Genomic DNA, 23,411 nt, shown 5'->3' with positions numbered 1-23,411 from the left:
AAACTGTCATAAATTATACTGAAAGGTTTTAAATCTCCAGAATTTACATATGATTATTTTATGTTCTCACTTTGCCTTTTTTATCACACAATCATTAACGAAGGGTCTTAATTAGCTTAAAACACTGAAAAGCTGATTGGACGTTAATACTTCATAGAGATGTTTCCATGTAAACGGAATATCTTATTTTAAAAGATGTATGATATAACAGTTATTTATAGGCTGCCCATAATATATTAAAATCAAAGTGTGCTCCAAAACCAAGCTTTGGCCTCTTTTCTTATAACTATTTATTTGGCTTGCATATGTAATTGAATAAATAAAAACAAATGAACAATAAATATAAAAGTGTTTTTAAGGGGGAAAATCTTGTGAGAGAGCCCCTAGGGGGCTGTAGGATGAACCCCATAGAGGGGAATTAGGAAGGGCTCTGTAGGCTGAGCTCTGAATAGTGAGCAGAAGCCTGTCACTTCAAAACCCAGGGACAGAGCATTCCAGGTAGAAAGAATGGGAAGTGCAAATTCTCTGAGATGGGAATAAACATGGTATTTTCAAACCAGAGAGAAGCTAAAGGGACTACAGCCTGGCAGTGGAGAGGGTGTGGTTTAAGATGAGACTGGAAGAGGAGGCATGAGTGAGACCATCGTACTTTTTATTTGGTTCAGAGTACAGAGTTCAGATTTTATTCTAAAAGTGCTTGAAAATGGCTAAAAGGTTTTGAGCAAAGGGATGATGTAATATGATTTACATGTACAAAAGACCAGGTGACTACTGGATTATGGTGGGTCAAGAGTAAAAGTGAGGAGACCTTTAGGAGGGTCTTGAGGTAGTTTAGGTGAGAAATCATGGTGGTGTGGCCCACGATGGTAGCAGTGGAGATGGACGGAGATGAACCAATTTGGAGAAGAAAAAAAAAAAATGAGGTAGAGATGGCAGCACTTGCTGACAGACTAGACGCAGGGATTAAGGGAAAGGGGCATATCAAACACACCTGCTAGATTTTGGCTTGAACAAATGGACAGATGACGGAGGCATAAAATGAACTGAGGAAGATTGGGAGAAGAACAAGTCTGGGCAGGACAGGAGGACTCAAAGTTATTTGTTTGGCATCCAGTATATGAGCAGCAGGTCATTGGATTTACTAGTTCGGAGCTCAGGAAAAAGTACACTGCTAGAAAGTTTTGGAATCACCAGCACATCAACATTTATAGCCATGGGACTAGATGAGATCACAGGAGAAGGAGGAAATGCAAGCAGAGACAAGGAGATCGCCCGGGTCTGAAATTCAGAAACCCTCAGCATCAACAGGTGGGATAAAGGAGGATTCAAAGGTCACATATTCACTTCCCAGAGTCTAAATCTTGATCGCTGATATGTGGTAATTTTTTTTTCCCAGGTAACTTTTTAAAAAAATCTAAATTAATTGCAAGTATTTAAAAATAGGAGATATTCACATTAAAATGTGCATTTCTAGGGAATTCCCTGGTGGTCCAGTGGTTAGGACTCTGTGCTTTCACTGCCAAGAGCGTAAGGGCAGAGGTTTGATCCCTGGTTGGGGAAGTGGGATCCCACAGGCCACAAGGTGCAGCCAAAAAAAAAAAAGTGTATTTCTAGCATCTGTTGAAAAATCCAAAGACCTGCTGCTTTTCAGCCTGCATTCCCATTGGACAACATCAGTGGGAACGAGTACCTGCTCCCCGTGAGCATGGAATGCGTGCACCCAGCAATGGTACAGTCCCTTTCACTCCTTGTGTTCTCAAGACCGTGGTGCTCCCTTCATGTTCACTCAGCCTTGCCCACCTGGGCTTTTGTGTTCGACTTACCTTTCATTTTGTTTCAGCACTACACTTAATACTTGACACGTTATAGGCTATCAATTCATGATTGTTGATTAAGAATCAAAAGTTCCCTTTTGCCTCCAGAACTGACTCTGGATAGTACTATCTTGATATCTTTCAAACTAAGTGAAGACACTAACCATACCAATGTATAAAACCAACAGTGTCCTTTCTGCAAATTATGGATAACTTGACCTTACGTTTTACCACAACGAGGAAATGGTCTGAGCAGAGACAAGTAGATCCGAGCCCTCTACCACATAAAAACACATTTCTAATAATTAGGGACTGTGTGGTTAATTACAGCCTAATGAAGAAGAATGACGCATGCTAACGTTTCAGTTTCTCCACACCCTTTGAAAGAAGTCTGTATTACAGTCCTGGAAAGTATGATTCTTCAAAGATTGTCATTTACTATATTAGTAAAACATTCAAATTTTATTTTCTTATAATGTATTCCTTAATTTCTCTACATCTGTGATATTTTTTTTCTCAGACTAAAATAATAGAAATCAAATGCTATTTCTTTACTCACAAATCTTTGATAACATGCATAAATTTAAATTCTGAAAATTATTAGCAAGAGCAGACAACTCCGAGTTGACAAAGCTAGTATGACTGTCTCAAGTTTGGGGACCAGTTATATTGGACTTAACCAATGGCAATAATACTGATAAATAAACATTAGCATTTAAAACCACTTACTATGTGTGATACACAATAGAAACTTCATTACCTAGGTCATGTCATTTAGCCCTCACCACCACACTGTATAAAGGTGGTTATCCTCACTGAGGCTGAGAGAGGGTCTGTAGCTTGCCCCAGGTCGTATGGCTGTTAAGTGGTAAAGCTGATATTCAAACTCAGGCAGGCTGATTCCTCTGCTCCTGACCCACCAGGAACCATACAGCCTCCATCTAAGCCTTCTCTGAAAAACTTCTGAGTGAAGCAGTGGGTAAAAACGGCTCCCATTTTATTCCATTCAACTGATATAATTATGTTCCAGAAGAAATCAAATCACTATGAAAAAAAGATTTGGTCTCAAGCCTTGGAGAAACTTTTCCTCAGGCCACCATAGTGATTCTGGAGAGCAGTTCAAGGAGCAAGGTGGGGTGACAGCTACCAATACACCCTACACCTCTACACCCAAACGAAGACTTTCTTTTTTTTTTTTTTTTTTTGCGGTACACAGGCCTCTCACTGTTGTGGCCTCTCCCATTGCGGAGCACAGGCTCTGGACGCACAGGCTCAGCGGCCATGGCTCACGGGCCCAGCCACTCCGCGGCATGTGGGATCTTCCCGGACCGGGGCACGAACCCGTGTCCCCTGCATCGGCAGGCGGACTCTCAACCACTGCGCCACCAGGGAAGCCCCCGAAGACTTACTGGAACCCCCAAGGAAAGTGAGGAGGAAGCAGGAAGAAGCTGGATTAGACACAGGGTTTTTTTTGAAAAGGCTTTAAGGTGGTGGTCCTGAAATGAGCTCCTATTCTACTAAGAACCACTAGATTAGGAAAATCATCATCAGTGATGAGATGCGAGTTTTCAGGAATCAGTACTTTCTAGGAACTGTCTTCTGAAAGAGCACAGGAAAGAAGAAAATGTCGATGACAGAAGCTGGTTTGCATACCCGGCACACTTTGGACACTCAGTAAATGTTTGCTAGTAACAGCCAACATTTACTGGGCACTCAGGGTACCAGGCACTAGGCTAAGCTCTCAGCGTATCACGTCCTTTAACCCTCACAAGAACCCTGCAAAGAAGGTGGCTGAACTCCATTTTACGGATGAGAAAACTGAGCACATAAAGGTTAGGTGACACCAGGTAAGAGGCACAGTCCACACGCTTAACCAATAAACTATAGCTGCTGCGAAAATAGATGAAACAATAATGAATGTGGAAAGACAAAAGCCACAAAGAATTTAGTAGAACAGAGCTAAACACCTTCTTCACACTTTACTTCTTTCTGGTTGAAAAAGATGAAGAAAAAGGAATTAAAAAGAGACAATAGTTTTCAAGATAGTAACCCAGTTTCAGGTTTACGTCTCAGAACACAGATTTTTGAACTATGTTCAATGGACGCCCTAGAACTACTTGGAGGCTCTTGATGCCCATTTCCTGCAAAGAAGCTCACCTTTTATATGGCAAAGATCTGTCTAAAGTATCCTCTGGGGAGAAAAGTTTCCACTGTCCCTGAAAAAACCTTCAGGCTCTAAAATAGTGATAGCACTTATCCTTATTTTTTACTATGAAACTTGGATATAATAACATGGTACACATTCATGATCAACATCACCCGAAACAACACTATATGTTGGTGTTGGGCTGTCTCCCATCACAGAATCAATTTAGCTCTAAGGCAAGTGTTGGGCTGCACCCCACAGGCCTACAAGCCCTGTACCTGCCCAGTTTCAAGACTGAAGAAAGAGCCCAGAGTCAGCAACAGAGACATCAACAGTTTAATGGATTGGGGAGCTTACACGTCTGAAGCAAGGTCCTGGAGCGACACCCCACTGTGTGTGGCAGAGGGCAGGCAGGACCTGGCTGCAGTCTTAGCTCCCCAGGGAGAGGGGAGGTTACCATTTTTAGGGGGAAATGATGTCAGGTTGGTTCATCAGTTACCAGGGAAACCAGAAGAGGAACACACCCCTCATCTCCCCTTTGATAAGCTATCGTGGTGGAGACGTTCTGATCTAAAGCTAGAATAATGATTAGCTGGGGCCTGGGGCAACTGTGTAGGAAGGTGAGTCATGAGAGTAGGGAGTACATGAAGCAGGCACTGGTCGAGCAGGGGATGTACAGAAAGCAAGAGAACAGCCATCTTGAGTGGTCTGACCATACAGGAAGGAAGCTGGATGTGGTCAATACCTAAGGGAATGCTCCACAGCACATCACATCAGATAATGCAGGTCATATACCATTTAAGGAAACTGGAAACACAATTCTAGTAATCTGGTTCAGCTGTAGATTGATAGGAACAAGCAGGGCACAATGACTATACAGTGTTTAGAGAGCAGGTAGGCCCCGGCAGAGGGTGGAGGGGTGTTGGGAGGAGTATGTTCCTGTAGCCTGTGAGGCCAAAAGACAGGGTCACAGAGGGTGAGAAACAGCAGTAATCACTTTACAGCAAAGAGCAATCTTCACTTACCTTATTTTCAGCTTTGGACTCTTCCTTTATAGTCAAAACTAGAAGACAGTCAGTACCTTTGTCGGTGGTATCTTAAAGGAATTGAAAAAACGAGGTAAAATTTTCACGTTTTGAAGACCTGTTTAAACATAACATTATTATTATTAACAGAGCCATAGGTCTTCTCCAGAAATATAATCTTGCAATTATAACAATATACTGCAATTCTGGCTACAAGCTTCTTCTACCAGCTTCTTGTGTGTATTTCTAGAGACACTTTAGGGAAAGTTTTTTGTTTATCTTTGTCAATTAAGTTTTTTGTTAATTTTTTTCAACCATTTTAAATATTTTTATTCCATTTCTACTTAGGGCGTGCACAGGTGATACGTGCACACAGTTCAAAAATTTTTAAATATGGGAGTTTACACAGTGAAAATAGCCCAGGAGCTCTCGACCCAGACATCTACCTTTTCTTTCCACAGGCTAGCATGGTTATTAGTTTCATGGGTTTCTAGTGATTCCTTCAGATATAGTTTATGTAAGTATACATATTTCTTTCCAAGTTACACAAATGGTAAGAAGCACACATATTCTTATATGTCTTCAGGTCAGCATTTGAACTCCAGGTAAAAGCAAAGATGGGCCAGGGATAAATACAACAGGATTTCAAACCCAAGTCAAGTAGTAGAGGGCAGAGGGCAGCCATGGATCCTCCTTAAAGCTTCTTTCCTGCCCTCTTCAGGTCACCCTTCCTGAAGTGCTGAGTCATAGAGGAGAGACTCAGAGTCTTTACATTGAGGAACAGCTGGGCAAGAAACTAAAGCTCTGTCTCTGATAAATGAAAAGCCCTCTGAAAGGACAGTAAAGACTAGATGGAGAGAGAGAGGGGCAGAGGGGAGGGTCCTTGTGAACATCTCTGATGCAAAGCTGACAAGACACAGCAGAGTCAAGACCACTGACGGGAGCTTCTGGCTCCCAGTGAGCAACACCGGGAACAATGGGATTTACTCCAGTCTGAAGGAAACAAAACACAGTCGCCCCTCAGTGTCCACTGGAGATTCGTTCCAAGACTCAACTCCAATACCAGAATCCTCAGATGCTCAAGTCCCCTGTATAAAATGTTGCAGTATTTGCACCTAGCCTACAGGCATCATCCCTTATAATACCTAAAACAATGTAAATGTTGCTATGTAAATAGCTGTAAATACTTAGGCAAGAAGCAAACTGAAGTTTTGCTTTTCAGAGCTTTCTGGAATGTTGTTTTCAAATATTTTCCATCTCTGATTGGTTGAATCCCAAATGAGGCACACACAGATACAGAGGGCTGACTGTAATTATAAACAGTTAAAGATTAATGAGTAAGATAATTTTTTCCTAAATTATGTATCCTACTCAAATGTAATGTGTAAGATGAGAGACCAATGTCTAAATTATGTTCTTTTTAAATATTGTGTCTTTAATATGTATCTTTACCTGTTTTTATAAAGTGTTTTCATTTTAGAGCAATATGGTATAAAGCAAGGGCCGGGGTCTATGTCTACTGCCATAGCTGAGCACAGCCTCTGGGAGGCATTCGTCTATTTCAGTCACAGACACTTATCACATGCCAGGCACTATATTGATGCTGGAGGAACAATATAACAAGACGTGGACTAGGGAGACAGAGTGACTGTTTTCAGTAGACTGTGGTAAGCACAACGAGAAGGATACACATCCAGCCTGGTTGCTCATCATCGGGCAGGTTGGCTACCCTAAAGGAAGTAACAGCTTCCAAAGTGTTAGTCTTACACATCTCAACCCACCAAAGTGATAACAGATGCCACAAAAATAAGGAACTATCTTTAAAACCTCGTGCAGCATTTTCAAATGACTCATCGTGGAGCTGGTGCTTGAGTGTCCGCCTACTCGTTTGGAATGTCAGGGAGGAATTAGTTTTTCATTTGGAGTGATGAAAAAGTTTTGGAAATAGATGGTGATGGTGGTTGTGATCGCAGATGGCCTCGGCCTGCAGCAGCTTGAAGCAGGATTTCAGGTCCCCGGCCAGAGACTGAAGTCAGGCCAAGGCAGCGAGGACGGGGAATCCTTGCCACTAGACCACCAAGGCCAGTGGCCAGTGACAAGGCCCCTGGCCCGTCGGCTTTGTAGAAATGAACTTCCACGAAGAGGCGGAAAGTAGAGAAACAAGTAAAGTGTTTATTAGGAAGAAAAAGAATATGTGTGAATAGACACACACACACACTTGAAGGACTCAGAGAGAGACTCGCGCCCTCGTTGTAGTTTGAATCACTTACATGGGGCATTTCTTCTGGGTTTCCTCTGGCCAATCTTGCTTTGCCTGGTTCTGAGTCCATCTTTGGTTTGTCTCAGGGTCCTCCCCTGTATGCGTGCACATCTCTTAGCCAGGATGGATTCTAGCGAAGAGGCCTATGGGTAGGTTGACATCACCTACTATGGGGTGGCACTCCCTCCCTTTTTGACCCAAGGAGCCTTTCTGCACAGGTGTAGTCGGGGAGGTCTCCCTGACCTCAAGAATGAAAAATATGTGGTCTCTGTACCTCTTACCTGGGCAGGCTCAGCTTCTCCTCGCTCCCGCTGTTATCTTCATCTTGAAGTATCTCTCCAGAGGGGACAAACTCCAGCTGCTCAGCCTGTGGCCCATCTATCTCCTGCCTCAGTTGCACAACAATGTGAAAGTAATTAATGCCACTGAATCACACACTTAAAAATGGTTAAAATGGCAAATTTTATGTTATGTGTATTTTACCACAATAAAGAAATCAAATGATGGTGGTAGAATTTTTTCTTGGGAGGGGAGTATTTTTTTGTCTTTGTTTAACCATCTTAAATATGTTCCTCAGTTTTGTTTGTTTGGGTTCTTTTTACATTTTATTGGTCTAGGAAATCCAAAAGTCTGGAGGCTCCTTCATTATACACCAGTGAGAAAGTAACCAACACCAAGACTGGTTATTTTGTACAATCCAAAAAGTTATTTATTTTTAAAAGACAAACTTTGACCCATAACACCTTTTTCTTTTTTTTTCTTTCTGTTACCTCTATTTCTTTGGCAATGAACTGCCGCCCCCCCCCAAATGTTTAAACTTTTAATAGAACTAAGAACAATAGGTAATAGTCCAATACCATACTTCTAAATTGTTTTTGTCCTATTGTTTAAAAGATTTCATCTAAATTACAGAGTGATACAACGATCAGCTTTTCGGTCATGCCATTGCTTTCATCATTTGGTGAAACTGAATGATGTCCTCTGGATTTCACAGCAGACTGTAAAATAATAATGAAGCCCTGCTGTTTCCCCTGGAGACAACTGTGGTCTATGAAGGCCATCAAATCTTTCATCACTGTCACTGACACTCACTAATAAAAATATGAAATTCCTGTAACTTACAGACTGAACTTTTAAAAAATTCAGCCCCCCTAAAATGAGCACATGTATGCTGCTTGGTTTTCCCTAGTTAATATTTAAAAAAAAAAAAAAAAAAAAGGATAAGCAATACTCATTCTGATGATCAAGGTTTATTTTTATCTTTTGATTTGCTTTACAACTGCCCTGTATATTGAACAGTTTTGACTTAAACATTAATTTCAAACCAATCCACATTTTTAACCCAATGATCAGATTACTCTAGACAAGACTGTGCAAAGTTTGCCATCAGCATTTTAGGCTCCCTTTGTTCCAGCCCTCTACCCTCTCCCTCTTAGTGTGTTTCCTGGCTGATCCCTATCATGACAACCTGCCATAGGGAGCCAGATACGAATCTTAAGCTCAATGTTCTCATGATGTAGACCTGTCACTCAAACAGCTAAGCCCTGCTAGAGCCTGCAACAGAGCCCAGGGCTCCTGACTCACTGGCCAGTGCTCTTTCCTACATCTTACCTGCTCTGCAACAGGCCACTCCCGCCAGCAATGCTCAATGCTGTGTAATCTGCAGTGTTGAGCTTCTAGAAGCAAACAAGCTAATAAAACACATTGTTCTAAAGGCCATGTTGGGGACTTAGGTTAATGAACGTTACTGGCCCTCAGTCACTCAAAGTGTTACACATTACCCAACTTTCTTAGGGTTCTTTGAATTTCAGCCAGGGCCTCGTGGCATCTACTACCTCAACACCCCAGTTGCCCCAAAAATAAGAATGGTGGAAATTTATACATTCTAGCAGACTTGTTAGAAAAATTATTTTGTGGGAAGCCAATGGATTTTTGGTGTCTGCTTAGGTCTCAACATTATACCACGTAAGTCATCATCTATGCAGAATGCTAGAGTATAAGTAAATAGTACCTAAAAAAAAATCAGAAGCTTATACTTCTAAAATACTACAAGACGATTTACAGTTAACCTCAGAAAAAAATTAGAAATTTCAGTCTCTTGTATAAGACTTTTGATCTGTGCTTTAACTCTTTAATTTATAAAACACTCAGGCCTTGTGTTCATTCTGGAATACCTTATGATTATGCTAAACCACACAATAATTTCCAAGTTTCCTATATAACACATTGTAGGTATTATTTTACTCCACATGGTTAAAAACTTTATAAGTAAGTGGAACCATGGAAGGTTAATATATGTCAAAATTATGCTCAATATTAGGCAGTATCATATAGGAGAAATACAGGGGGAAAACTATGCAGTAGGAACAGTTTGGGTCAGCCATTATTTTAAGTGCTTTATGTGCCTATTAGGTCAACTATGCATAGTAGACATTACTTTCCCTAGTTCACATGTAAGGAAATTGGGGCTTAGGGCTTGCACACCTTGCTCAAGGATTCAGAGCTAGCAACTTGAAGAGGTGAGGTTAGAACAAGGTCTCTGACACATCAAAGCCCATGTTCCTAACTACTGTAACTCCCCTTTAGCCCAGTGCATCTGGGCATTAGTTTTGACTTTAAAGTAAAAAGCTTGAGAGAATCATGAAACTGCAACTTTCTGAAGGCCTCATGTCTTGTCTAAACTCAAGTCCCAGCATGGGAAGGCCCAGCTTCAGGCATCCTCCCAAGGTAGTGGGTAGATCCATGTTCCCTAGGGCCTCAGGCATTGCTGAGCAGACTTATTAAACAGCACCTTTTCCTCCTCCCAGAAAGAAGATACTACAAATATTTAGGTAGAACATGGATGCAGTCCCTGGGGATATTGCAGGGGGAATATTCTACATAGGGTAGAGTTGGATACATTTACCTTTTATGTCTTATGATTCTATGGGCCTAAATAAGAAGATAAAGAAGAGAATCTAAAGGAAATGCTTAATGAGCTGGATTTGTGATTCATTTTACTTAGGCCATTATCCTCTCAGTTTATGATCTATTCAAAGTAGGGGCACTGATGGCTTTAAAAGTGGTTCAACTGTTCAGTTTCAGAGGACTGGGGCTGACATAAATATGTTCATTTTTTAATATGAATTTTGATTGCTCTATGATAAAAATATAACCACTGTCTATTCTTGGACCCTTTATTTTAAAATCTGAATCCTACATGCGCCATTAAATAACTAAGATTTGAGGTTTGTCTGGAGATGACTTGCTACTCCTCCTGACGACCTGTGTACTATCGTTAACGATTTGTGACCAAGGTTTATTCAGAACCTCCAGCCTAAAGCAGGAAGGGCTGCTTGAAAGACAGCTTTGGCAGCCTTTGAGAGCTGTGTGTGGATGAGGTATGTGTGTCCAGGAATTCTTATATCGCTTTCTCATTTTCAAAGCTTGCACACCCTCAAGAGACCTTGTCAAGGTCAAAAGCGCAACGAGCGAACCAGGGGAAACCCCACAGAAAGCCAAGATCTGAAAATAACAGCTGGCTCTCCAGAGGCCTGCGGCCGAGCTGACTTGGCAGGCTAGGAATATCATGGTGCTCCCAGGAAGGCAGTAAAGTCCTTGGAGGAGGGAGGAGGGAAGCAAAAGGGCGAGGCGTGGCAAGGCAGAAGCAAAGCGAGAGGATTCTGTAAACCAGGATACAGTAGAAAGCAGGGGTAGGGGGGGGGGGGGGGGGGGGGGGTGTAGAAGGAGATTTAAGGGAATAAAGAAACATAATTATCTGGTTAATTAGAAAATAAATATAACTTTGGATACACTTTTAACACCCAAGGTTTGAGGAATATATTTCAAAATCTGGAGTTTTTTAAAAAGCACTCACTAAAAATACCTTTCTGATGTCTGGCCTTTGTGTGAAAATAATACATGCATGTTGCTTGAAATGCTCCAGAACGGCATATCGCAGGTGTATATTTGAACTGAAGCCAGAGATGGGAGGACATTCTAATTCTTTGGCCAGAACAGTACAATGAAAGTTAATCATGTTGCCGTATACTTTTCCTAGAAATACAATACAGACTTACCGTATTAGAAAGCTCAGCTGGGGAGAGATCAATTTACCTAGCTTGAATGTTTTGGGTTTATATTGATGAAATAGTTATGGTTCCCTGTCACTTCTCTTGGTCTTGTTTCTACGTTTTTGATATTTAACTGTAGAAGAAAAATAAATAGAATTTATGATGACATCTTCAAACTTCAGATGACTATAGAGTATTATAGCCAATGTTTCTAATTGATTATAATGTACATCCTTCCTTTTTTCAGTAGCTTAAAAGACATGACTACCTTGTAGATGCCCTCTAGTTACTAAAGGTACCTTTCTATGTGGCTCAAAGATCACTGCTCAACAATGCAGAGAAGCTTATTGCCAATGCTACTCTTTGTCAGATACCCTGTGTAGGTAGTATATTTCATATTATAAAAAAGTCTAAAAGCATATTAATGGTTCTTTCCTTTTTTTCTCTGTTTTCAATTATAGCAGAAAATGGCCCCCGTCTACTCGTGGAAGCAGAACAAGCCAAGGTGTTCTCACACAGAGGTGGCAATATTACACTGCCATGTAAATTTTACCGAGACCCTACAGCACTTGGCTCAGGAACCCACAAAATCCGAATTAAGTGGACCAAGCTAACTTCAGATTACCTCAAGGAAGTGGATGTTTTTGTTTCCATGGGATACCACAAGAAAACCTATGGAGGCTACCAGGGAAGAGTGTTTCTGAAAGGAGGCAGTGATAATGATGCTTCTCTGGTGATCACAGACCTGACCCTGGAGGATTATGGGAGATACAAGTGTGAGGTGATTGAAGGATTAGAAGATGATACTGCGGTGGTAGCATTAGATTTACAAGGTAAGTATCTATAGATCATGTAAAACTTAGGAATGATAATTAATCATTGCTTTTTTTTTTCATGACAAGTAATGTCTAATGGTTACCACGGTGCCAATGTGAGAAATCAAAAGTCCATGTAAAGAATGTTTTTCTGTTCTTTTGTAATCTGCAATCTATGATTCCAGCTTTCATATTTGAAATGTACACACAATGGTTATATGCAAATTTGAAGCTATTTGCAAGTAGGAGAAACATGCAGTGGAACTGAATTAACAACATTCAGAAACTGCCTTATGCCATTCAAAATTTAAAACTCATTACATAGTTATGAAGAAATTCAGAGTGGAGGCTTTTTTATTATGCTTCTAAAATTATCTCAGTTTCAAAATAATGGCAAGTTTTGTGAAGGACATCTGCTAACTAAAATACATTTAATTGTATTTTGTAAAATAACTGTGAAAACTTAATTTAACAAAAAAGTAGACTCTAGATTTATTTAAATATTCTTGTAAAGAAGTAATTTTTTTTAATGGTCCAGAGTCTCTTAGACACTGAATACCAAATGGTCAAGGCATTTTGTGGGGGGAGTTTTATTTCTTAAATATGTAATACATTCAGTAGGTTCAAAGATCAAAATGTATACAAAGCTAAACAATAAAATGTATCCATGCCATCCTGTTTCCCCTCTGCCCAAAGGCCTTTAGGCCTGTCCTTAGTTTCTCATGTATCTCAAGACACCCTTTATTCATGAATTTCAGTGTCTCTTTACATGGAAGGATGAATTTTGGCTGCATTAATAGAAGATTTCCTTCCTTATATAAACTATAGGTGTGTGTTTACTAGAAGCTCCTTCCACATTCTAGGCCAGATTTGTGGCTTTTGGAAAAATATGTTTGGCACACTAGCACTTCATTGAAGATGTGACCTGAATCCCACAGAGTGCCACCACATGCATGCAGATTTATTAGCTTTATGTATCTGATACATTGCTTGATGTTGTAAAGTTCATTTTTGTGACCTCTTGTCTCTCTTAGTTGTAGTTCTTGGCTCCTGATTGCATGCCCCCTTATACTTTGAGTTTTTATTGATTCACTTTCATATCCATGAACATTGGCATTATTCAGGATGAAAGAAGTAATTGGCTTAGAGAAGACAGTCAATCATCAAATATTAATTGAGGGTCACTTTCTTTTATCAAAGGGGCATCAGGCACTGGACGCTAGTAGTATCAAGATGCTTATGTTAGTCCCAGCTTTGTCAGTATACGTTTTGTAACCAGAGCAAGTTACTTATCCTTATTGTACCTTGGCTTCCAATCTATGAATAATAGGTTGAACTGTATTATCTGTTAAGTTACTTTTTCTTAAACTTAAGTAATTCACATGCCATATTTATTATCTCCCTACACTTACTTAAAAATATATTTTAAATAAATAGAAACCAGTATAACTTGCCAGAAATAGAAGGAAACCATAAAAATAAGTACAGTGAACATATTTCTAATTATAAATGGATACATGCTTGCTGGTGGCTTTGAGCATGAAGCCAGCTCTCCCTTTTCTTGAAAAGCAGATTTAACACGTGTTAGAAGATAATACACTCTACGGTCAAACTGAGACTTCCTTTAAGACGCAATTAGAGGTGTTGAAGGGGAATTGTAAGAAGAGTAATTTTTCCTGCATAGGCTCTGCACTCTCCCAAATCTCCATGTTTTCCATGCTTTCATAACACTTCTCTACCATATAGCACATACGTATATATGAGCTAAGTAAATGTGTCCAAGAAACCAATTTAAATGATAAATATTTTTACAAGTGCTGTTTTCGTACCATGAGAAACAAAAAAATTCCAAGTCATGGTTCCTTTCATTGAACAATCTTACAGTCCATTAAAGATTCTAAGATACTTTCAAAAGTAAGTACTTTAAAATAAGGTAGAATTTGGTAAAGTAAGTAGGTAAAACAAATTGCTCTAATCTATGCATATTTATTTTGCTCACTTTCAGTAATGTCCCTTGACAGCTGAAACTTAGGGAAAGCTCCTTTTCTAAGATAACATGGCTAGGAGTAAGAGCTAGGGCTAGAATTTGATACCAAGGGCACTGAATGAAGTCAATGCTTTTATCTACTATGATCTGGGAGTTTGCAGGAAGGAGAAAGTTTCTGTTGGGGTGGGAAAAAATGCAGGTTTCAGAGAGACAGTGGTGTTTGACAGCCTCAGTTCTTCTGAAGTTTTCTCAAGATTCTCAAAGGCCCCAAAGTTATTTGGGAGATGACTTAGGGACTGTCCTTTGGTCATACTTCATTAATTGGTGTGCCCATTCTCACTGCAGAGAATGTTTTTCCATCTTTCTTGTGTACTATAAAAAGGGCAGAAGCAGTCATTACCCAGAGGCTCTGCCTTGAAATAACTGACATTTCCATATTTAACATTATATACATGAATTCATTTCTGAAGTGGAGAAAATATATTCCTTCAAGAATAAGATCAGGGGCTTCCCTGGTGGCGCGGTGGTTGAGAGTCCGCCTGCCAATGCAGGGGACACGGGTTCGTGCCCCGGTCCGGGAAGATCCCACATGCCGTGGAGCAGCTGGGCCCGTGAGCCATGGCTGCTGAGCCTGCGCGTCCGGAGCCTATGCTCCGCAACGGGAGGGGCCACAACAGTGAGAGGCCCGCGTACGGAAAAAAAAAAAAAAAAAAAAAAGAATAAGATCAAAGGGACTTCCCTGGTGGCGCAGTGGTTAAGAATCCGCCTGCCAATGCAGGGGACACAGATTCGAGCCGTGGTCCGGGAAGATCCCACATGCCGCGGATCAACTAAGCCCCTGCGCCACAACTACTGAGCCTGCGCTCTAGAGCCCACGAGCCACAACTACTGAGCCCATACACTGCAACTACTGAAGCCTGTGTGCTCAGAGCCTCTGCTCCGCAAAAAGAGAAGCCACTGCAATGAGAAGCCCGCGCACCTCAACGAAGAGTAGCCCCCGCTCGCCACAACTAGAGAAAGCCCGCACGCAACAAAAAAGACCCAACTCAGCCAAAAATAAATAAATAAATAAATTTATTTTTTAAAAAAGAAAAGATCAACTCTACCCTGAGCCCTCCCCTTCCACCCCCAGCTATGATGTTCTCAGAGCACCGTCTACAGATTTCCATTGTAATTCTAATCACATTTTGTTTTGTAAAATTTGCAAATTGTCCGTCTTCACCTGCTAAATAGGATCTACTTGAGGCAGTCAAGTGCCAAAACAAAGTAAGTGCTCAGTAAATAGTTTATAGGTGAGTTAATGTTTGATACAATGGGTTTATACTTTCAAATACAAAAAAGCCTGCATGCAATGGAAGGCGGTGGAAAGGAAGAGACATTTCATTTGGACCATGAAAGGTGCACCTGGTTCTTTCAAGGGGTAGAGAGCATGACAAAGTGGGAAAGAGGGCATCACAGGTGTGAGGGAGAAACTCTTCAAAGGCCAAAATGTGAATAACAGATGCCACGGACAGCATCCGCCTTGACTGGTTAAGGCTCAGCATGGCAACAGGGTGGGATACAAATTTTTAACTTTTTATTATAGCCAATTTCGAACACTCGGAAAAGTAGAAAGACTAGTATAATGAATCTCTATATATCACCAGCTTCAAAAAATGTCATGATATAGCCAATCTTATTTTATCTTGCTTTATTTACTCCCACCCCCAATGAATAATTTTCAAGAAAATCTCAAGACATTATTTTATCTATATATACTTCAACATGAGATAAGAACTCATTTTAAAATAAAATTACAACATTTAAATTATAGAATAAGATCTGAGGAACCTTGATTGCTACCTGAGGATGGTAGGGACTTGACAATTTCCACCTAGTCTGGGGTAGATGCTCAAGGTGCAGCAATTATATACATAAGAGTTTGAAGGCTATGATAAACCACATGTAGCACAAGAGATACCTTGTGGTTATCATTTACTAGCTCTTATTCCACGTCCTGACCTTTTTCCATTACCAATTACATCCTTATAGCGGACCATCTACCAATCAGCAAGTTTCACTCAAGCTCCTTGTCAATCTTCTAACATGCATAAATTAGACCAGGGAAGCATATCATTTTGAACGTCATAATTAAGCTGCCTTTCCAACTGTAATTGTACAATGCCTTTAATCATATTGGCCCTTTAATACCAGATTAAATGCTATGTGCTTCAAAGAATTTTCCCAATTAGAAAAATATCGTTCTTCTTCAAGATGCCCAAATTGTATGGTTTGTATTTATAAGATTTTATTCTGTCTTGGATTCAAATTTATATATCCATAGTATATGTATCAAATCATAGACTCTTTGCAGAAATAGGCCACACTCCAAACTCAAGGTACCCTAGAGTACTGAGTGCAATGCCTTGCTCTTAGTTGTGTTTTAAGATCTGTTTTTCAAATCACACTGATTAAAAAAAAAGTAAACCCTTTGAAACACTGACCTACTATGAGTTGGAATTAGCTGTGGAAACACAATTTTTTTTCATATAGCATCTTGGATAGGGTAAAGCCCTCTGATTACTACCAAATTACCTACACTGCTAGAAACAACACCCAGCAAGAGACAAGCCTTATATGAATATAACAAGGAGAGTGTCACTAGACTTTCATGAGCAGCCCGATACAGAATTCATTTGCGCAATCAATAAACATATAGATAATATGAAAAACATATTTGTGCTGCCAATCTTCCACTGTATTGGTCTTCCATTGATGAAAATGGGGCCAAATACACAAAAATATAGTCTGAGGACTTTTAGAAATAGAAAGCTAATTTCAGATATGTACATAGCACTGAAAGGTACTCTGAGAGGCACTGAAGAAGGTAAAATTGTTCTGCATGGTCTCTACCTTTTTATTACTAAAAATATTTACTTTGTGGAGTTACTGAAATTTCCTTAAGCTTTTATATGTACCATGGCATGAAAACCTTTCATATATCCAACAAATTGATATTTGCCAACCACTAGGATGAACTGGTCTGTGCAATTGTAAGTCTTAAAGAATGTGTTTTTAAAACATTTCAGTTGACTAAACTACCCACATCATTTGATATTATTCTTTTCCATGTGAGGTATCTTCCTTATTAATCCCCTTTTTAGAGATGCATACCAGCCCTTCATGGAAAAGAGCTTCTGATTATATTTTGACATATAAGTATAAAATAATCATATTTGGAAAATAATCATATACCCTTCTTTCTCACCCATGAAAGTCTAACTTTTCTTATTTTTGTAATGCCGGATGAAAGCAATCACCATTTGCTCCATAATTCAGCTGTAGGAATTGCACTTTTTTCCACAGAGCCAAGAAGGTTTCTGTAATTATAGTCTTAGATGTTGACATCTTAACTAGCTGAAAGTAAAAGGAGCAAATAAATAAAATACTAAGAAACATGCAGTTCCAGAAATGCCCACACTTGCACGAAACATTTGATTGTTGAAATGTATGCACCAAATGTGTACAATACAGTGAAACTTTTAAAATGTTGGTGGGGACACAGAAATTGACCTTGATTTACTTGGAATGTGTTCTTTCCAGCATCATCAACCATTAATTAAAATCTGCTAAGTAAATCTTTTGAGTTACTGTAAGTTGATCATTTATTCTTACAATTGAAAAATAGTAAAATTTTAATATAGGGTTTCACTTTGACTTTGAGTAATGATTGCATGAAATTATGTTAAATTTGAAAGGAACTCAGAAATATATTACACTGGATTTGGAACTGAATCAAACATAACTCAGTGGTTAATCAAGGACAAATTACTAAGGAAAAAATTTTCACAATGCCTATGGGAGTCCACCAAACACAGTCTGGTGAATTTAAACTGAGAGGCTGTCTAGGTCTTTAAAATTATTATAAATTAAAAGGGTCTACATTCTCCACTGTTACCATCTTGAACTATTTGAGAAATGTAATTCAACCTAAATGGTTGAATTTTGGTTTAAATACTTTGAGATTTTCTCTCACTTAAGGTCTAGCTGCCAAGGAAACCTCTACTGGACAAATTAAGTATTTTCCTTTTCACTGGCATTCCTGGGGTTACTGAGAAAGAGGATGGAAGGCATGAGGGGACGGAGAGCACCAGAGCAGCTCCTTCCCAGTGCTGACTGAGTCTTAGCTGCCTGGTCACAGCCCTTCTTAGAAGGAGTCATCTTCAGGCCTTCCCCACCTCCATTCCGCCCACTGCTGCAGGGGGCAAAGGCAACGAAGGGAGTCTTTTCCTCCTTACTTTTGGCTCCGATTCAGCTTACAGATCCTTCAGCCAAGAACCTGAGAAGGCAGGATGAGATCAGGAAGCCTTCCTGGATCTCTGCCTCTAGTGGATGGTGCCAGCTGGACTGCCCTACAGGGACAAACATGTCCAGCAGAGACTTTCAGTGGATGTGACTTGATTTAGGCTACTGAAATTTCTTCTTGTAGAGTCTTCCAGGACAATTTCTAAAAGAATACATTTCCTGTGTACTGGTTACACTGTTAGTGGATTGTGCATCCATCTTGTATAGGGTCTGCAGTCTCATAAAATAGCACATTTGGTATATAATCCACCAAATTACTGCGTCAGCAGACAGTTTTTTACATTCCACACACTAAAATATGAATTATTTTTAATTATATTTAAAAATTCAAGGCAAAGCCTTGAATAATCACTTGAAATTAATTGTCTTTTAGCAACCATGGGAGAGACATGTTGATAGTGGTCCTTCATAAAGTCCAGCAAATGATATAACTTTGCTTTCTTATGATGCAATCCTTACCCTTTAAAGAAACTGTGCAGAAAGTTGTGAAACAGCTCAGACATCTCTCATGATTATCTGACGGAAAGAAATGCTTTTGGAAAGCTGTTGCATCTTCCCAAAGTCAAGTGCCAAGTCACAGTGTTTACATATACTAAGGGTTCTTGTCCTCTAAAATATTTAATTCTTTGGCAATAACTTTGACAGATGTCTATTTTGTACCTACCTTGCACAGGACAAGCTTCTGGAAGCTTTTTTTTTTCCTATTTGCAATAAAAATGTTTTTAAAAGCTTAGTTTCGGTTTGCAATACATGAATACAGAAACTGAAAAATAGTAATGGAAACATTTTAAAAACGAAAGCTCTTATTTTAGTCACATTGTTCAAGGACAGAATTAAATAAGATTAAGAACTACACTAAAAGCTGAAACAGATAAGAGAGCCACGATGTCTTTTACGGAAGTGCCTCACTGTAAAAAGTTACCTTATTAATATGAAATAAGACCGCTTAATTATGTTGTTGTCAGATATGCAATAGGTAAGTTCTCAGGGAGCGCTATTTGGAAACTATAATCTGCAGACCCATCGTTTCGGAAAGGAGAATTGTGAGGACTGAGCTGAACTCTTAGCAAAAGAGGTAAATCACTGAAGTTACCAGACCAAAGAGCTAACTGTGAGATGCTCAGAGCTGAGAGGTTGTTTGAAGGGAAATGGGACCATGAGAAAACACTGCAAGTTGAACAAAAACTGCTTCTTCATCTGATGGAGATTCTATTATGTTTTTCCCCACTCAAGTGGGATTTGTGCCACTAACGATTCCTTGCCTTCTCCTCTGGACAGGTGTGGTATTTCCTTATTTTCCACGACTGGGGCGCTACAATCTCAATTTTCACGAGGCACAGCAGGCTTGTCTGGACCAGGATGCTGTGATCGCCTCCTTTGACCAGCTGTACGATGCCTGGAGGGGTGGGCTGGACTGGTGCAATGCTGGCTGGCTCAGTGATGGGTCTGTACAGTATCCCATCACAAAACCCAGAGAACCCTGCGGAGGCCAGAACACAGTGCCCGGAGTCAGGAACTATGGGTTTTGGGACAAAGATAAAAGCAGATATGACGTCTTCTGTTTTACATCCAACTTCAATGGTAAGATATTAACCACACTGCCTTGTTTCCTATCCCAGAGACCAATACATACTATGATGTGACATTAAACTTTTAATCTTATCTACTTAAAAAAAAAGAAAAAAAGCTTTGAAGTGTTGCTCCAGATACAAGAAATTCTTAAATGTCATAATTTTTTAAAATCCAAAGACATCAAGCAAAAGTACATATTTCCATGATTCTTTGGTTTTATTGCATCCAACTGTTATTATGAAATAGTTTAACTGTCATGTTGTATGGAGTCTTTTTCTTACTGCCAAAGATGATGCTGCCACTGTGTGCCTTCCATGGGATAGAGACCTCTCCACTGAAGTAAGGATGGCATCTGTGTCACGGTCATCTTCTCTAAATTACAATGTCAATTTATTCATAGATGATCAGCAAAGCTTAGGATAAAGAGAGAGCATTATCTCTCTGATAAAGAGAGGGCTCAGGATAAAGAGACCTTTGCAAGAAAATTAAGTAGAAATAACATTGGAAGTGAAAGCAGAAGTGAGAGATCCAGGTTGTATCAGTGTTGATGACTGACTCATTGAATGTGACACAGCTCCCAACCCTATCTTGCTCCTTCCAGAACCAGTGATGTAACATGTAGGGCCCAGTGCAAAATGAAAACGTGGGCTTCTTGTTAAACAATTATTAAGAATTTTAAGATGACACAGTAAAGCATTAAATCACGCGTGCGGCCCTGGCCCCATTATTTTATATTTCAGGTGCCTGGTGACATGCTTTGGCAAAAACAGCAAGGGATCAGGGATCAACAAACTTTCTGTAAAGGGTCAGACAGTAAATATTCTTGGCTTTGTGGGCCATATGGTCTCTGTTGCAACCACTCCATGTAGCTTTGTATGTTATAACACAAAAGCCGCCGTGAACAATATTAAACAGATGGGTGTGACTGTGTTCTAATAAAACCTCACTGGACCCGTGCGCTGTAGTTTGCCGGCCTCAGCTACAGATGATAGAACTAACCCTCTTATTAATGTTCGCGTGACGGCTGCCCTTTCTCCAAATCATATCCTCTTAGTCTAGAAAGAACAGGCAAGCATTAATTTAGACTTCAATCATCTGTATTTAAAGAGAGGCAGGAGGGTATCACATTACAATGTGTAATCAGGTTAGACAGTCTGATTCTATTCTGCCAGAAACTAAAAGTCTGAGAAAATCTTGCACTGATGGGTATCACTTTAGTCAGTTGATGTCATATTTTATACATTTCATGCATATTTGATACAAATTGAAGGAATCTCAGTCATTAACACAATTGAATTAGTGGTTGAGACTAACTTGCTCTTTCTTGTAAAATCAAGAAATGGTTAGGTGTCAGAGCTCCCACAGAGGGAAATTGAAAAAAATAACTAACTTCATCCTCTTTGCTAGTGAGTGAACAGACTGAGTTCACATTCTGAGTCCATATTATTTATGGCAAGTGACTTCCTGTATGTTTTGCATTTTCATACTGTAGTCTTTGAATAAGAATAATGTCTTATTGATACCTGTAATGAAAAGGATTTGAGGGCTTTTGATTATTTTTAAATGGACTTTTCTGTCAGGAATGTTTTTTGATCCTTTCACATTCAAATTTTGCCTCTCTAGAAACTTGTGCTGGGCTTCAGTCTTGCTACAGCTAGAATTTAAATAGCTCTTGCTTTTAACATGGAATTCTGTCTTCTCTAGTGCCACAGAAGGGCCCTTTTTGCCACTAATTAGCTAAAAGAGACCTGTCATTTCCCTTTTCTTTTTTACAGCTTTAAAAGGGCATGTCTGACATTAAGGGGCAAGGAAAAAACTAATTTAATGGAGAGCAACCTAGGGGCACTACATTTAACTGACAATCCTGTGTTTCAGAACCTTTACAGACACTGCTCTATATCCCCCTTCATTGAGAAACACTTCTATTTAGGGCTCCTTCCACCTCTGTGGGGCTGAGCCACAGACAGGCCCACTGACCCTCTCTCCTTTTCTCCACAGGCCGATTTTACTACCTGATCCACCCCACCAAGCTGACCTACGACGAAGCGGTGCAGGCCTGTCTCAATGATGGTGCTCAGATTGCTAAAGTGGGCCAGATATTCGCTGCCTGGAAACTTCTGGGATATGACCGTTGCGATGCAGGCTGGATGGCGGACGGCAGTGTCCGCTACCCCATCTCTAGGCCAAGAAGGCGCTGCAGTCCTATTGAGGCTGCAGTGCGCTTCGTGGGTTTCCCAGATAAAAAGCATAAGCTGTATGGTGTCTACTGCTTCAGAGCATACAACTGAGCGTGCCCCTAGAGCACGTCAGTTTTAAAGTCATTAAGAACATGTGAAAGGTTTTTTTTTTTCAGTATGAACTCATGCAAGTTACCAAAACTGTGATAACCCTTTTTTACTTACTGTAAAGTCATTTTCATAAAGACCAATTCATTAATTTGTTTTTGTAAAGCTATCATTCAATATATATTATAAATTAATATAATTTTAAGGGAAGCACTACATAAGGAGGCTTTAGAGCCAAACCGTTTAGGCTACATCATCTCAACGAAGTATCCTTTCATGATCGGGGCATGCAATAGCTTAAGGATTGCTAGGATTAAATTAAGGAAAGTAAAGCTACTCAGAGTAGCAGCTGCCACAAGCACAAATTTTACACATTTGTACAATTTTGAAATGCACTACAATAAACAGATTAGAGCAACAGATTTGAAATACAGGCTTCTTTACATAAACTGAGATTCTGAGAGGCTGCACAAAACTCAGTTTCACAAGGGAACAATCTACACTTTTCTAAAATATTTCAAAGCTCCAATAGACAGAATTATTTTACTCTTTAAAATCCTGCCTTTTTGACCAAAAAAAAAAAATTCATATGGACTCCAATGTATAATAACAAGCACAGTTAAAACCCCTTAATAATCCCATTTATATGAAGTATGAAACTAAAATAAGCAAATAATATTTAACCAATGAGACTCCTACCTTCTTCTAGTTAAAATTACACATGCCTGAGAAGAATTGTTTTATCTTTTGAGTAGCTTTACTGAGTTATATTTAAATTCTAAGGGCCGTTTGCTAAGCAGCATTTAGCATCTACTCAGGGCAGTTATATAGATAAACTGCTGGACAGAAAAATTGTAAAATTTAGCAGCTTGATTTTATGTTAGCCTACGAAATGTTATTGTCCTATAAAAATAACTTTAAAATATTTAATATTTCTTTATTTACATGACAAAAATTTAAATCATAAAAGGAATGAATTACTATACTTGTCTAACCAAGAAATAAGAACCCAACTTTAAAAATTCTTATTATTCCTATTTGTATATATACTAGAAAGCCCAAATGGTGCCTGTGTTTGGGGAAAAAAGTCAACAAAGTAGTTTTAAACCTT

General features: G+C 39.5%; 1 protein-coding gene across 1 annotated transcript in view; it reads left to right on the top strand.

The window, feature by feature from the left end:
* Window positions 1-22,872, top strand: part of HAPLN1 (hyaluronan and proteoglycan link protein 1) — a 69,894-nt gene extending 47,022 nt beyond the window's left edge. Inside the window, exons 3-5 of the mRNA XM_029217871.1 lie at window positions 11,759-12,130; window positions 19,722-20,024; window positions 22,014-22,872. Coding sequence (XP_029073704.1) covers window positions 11,759-12,130; window positions 19,722-20,024; window positions 22,014-22,303 — 965 coding nt within the window. The 3' untranslated portion in view covers window positions 22,304-22,872. The remainder of the gene's footprint in view (window positions 1-11,758; window positions 12,131-19,721; window positions 20,025-22,013) is intronic.
* The last annotated feature ends 539 nt before the right edge of the window (window positions 22,873-23,411 follow it).

The sequence above is a fragment of the Monodon monoceros genome, unplaced genomic scaffold (genome assembly GCF_005190385.1).
Source record: "Monodon monoceros isolate NGI ecotype Baffin Bay Population unplaced genomic scaffold, NGI_Narwhal_1 Super_Scaffold_12, whole genome shotgun sequence".
Classification (NCBI taxonomy): Eukaryota; Metazoa; Chordata; class Mammalia; order Artiodactyla; family Monodontidae; genus Monodon; species Monodon monoceros.
The sequence above is the reverse complement of the archived record's forward strand: the minus strand, read 5'-3'. Positions and strand labels throughout refer to the sequence as shown.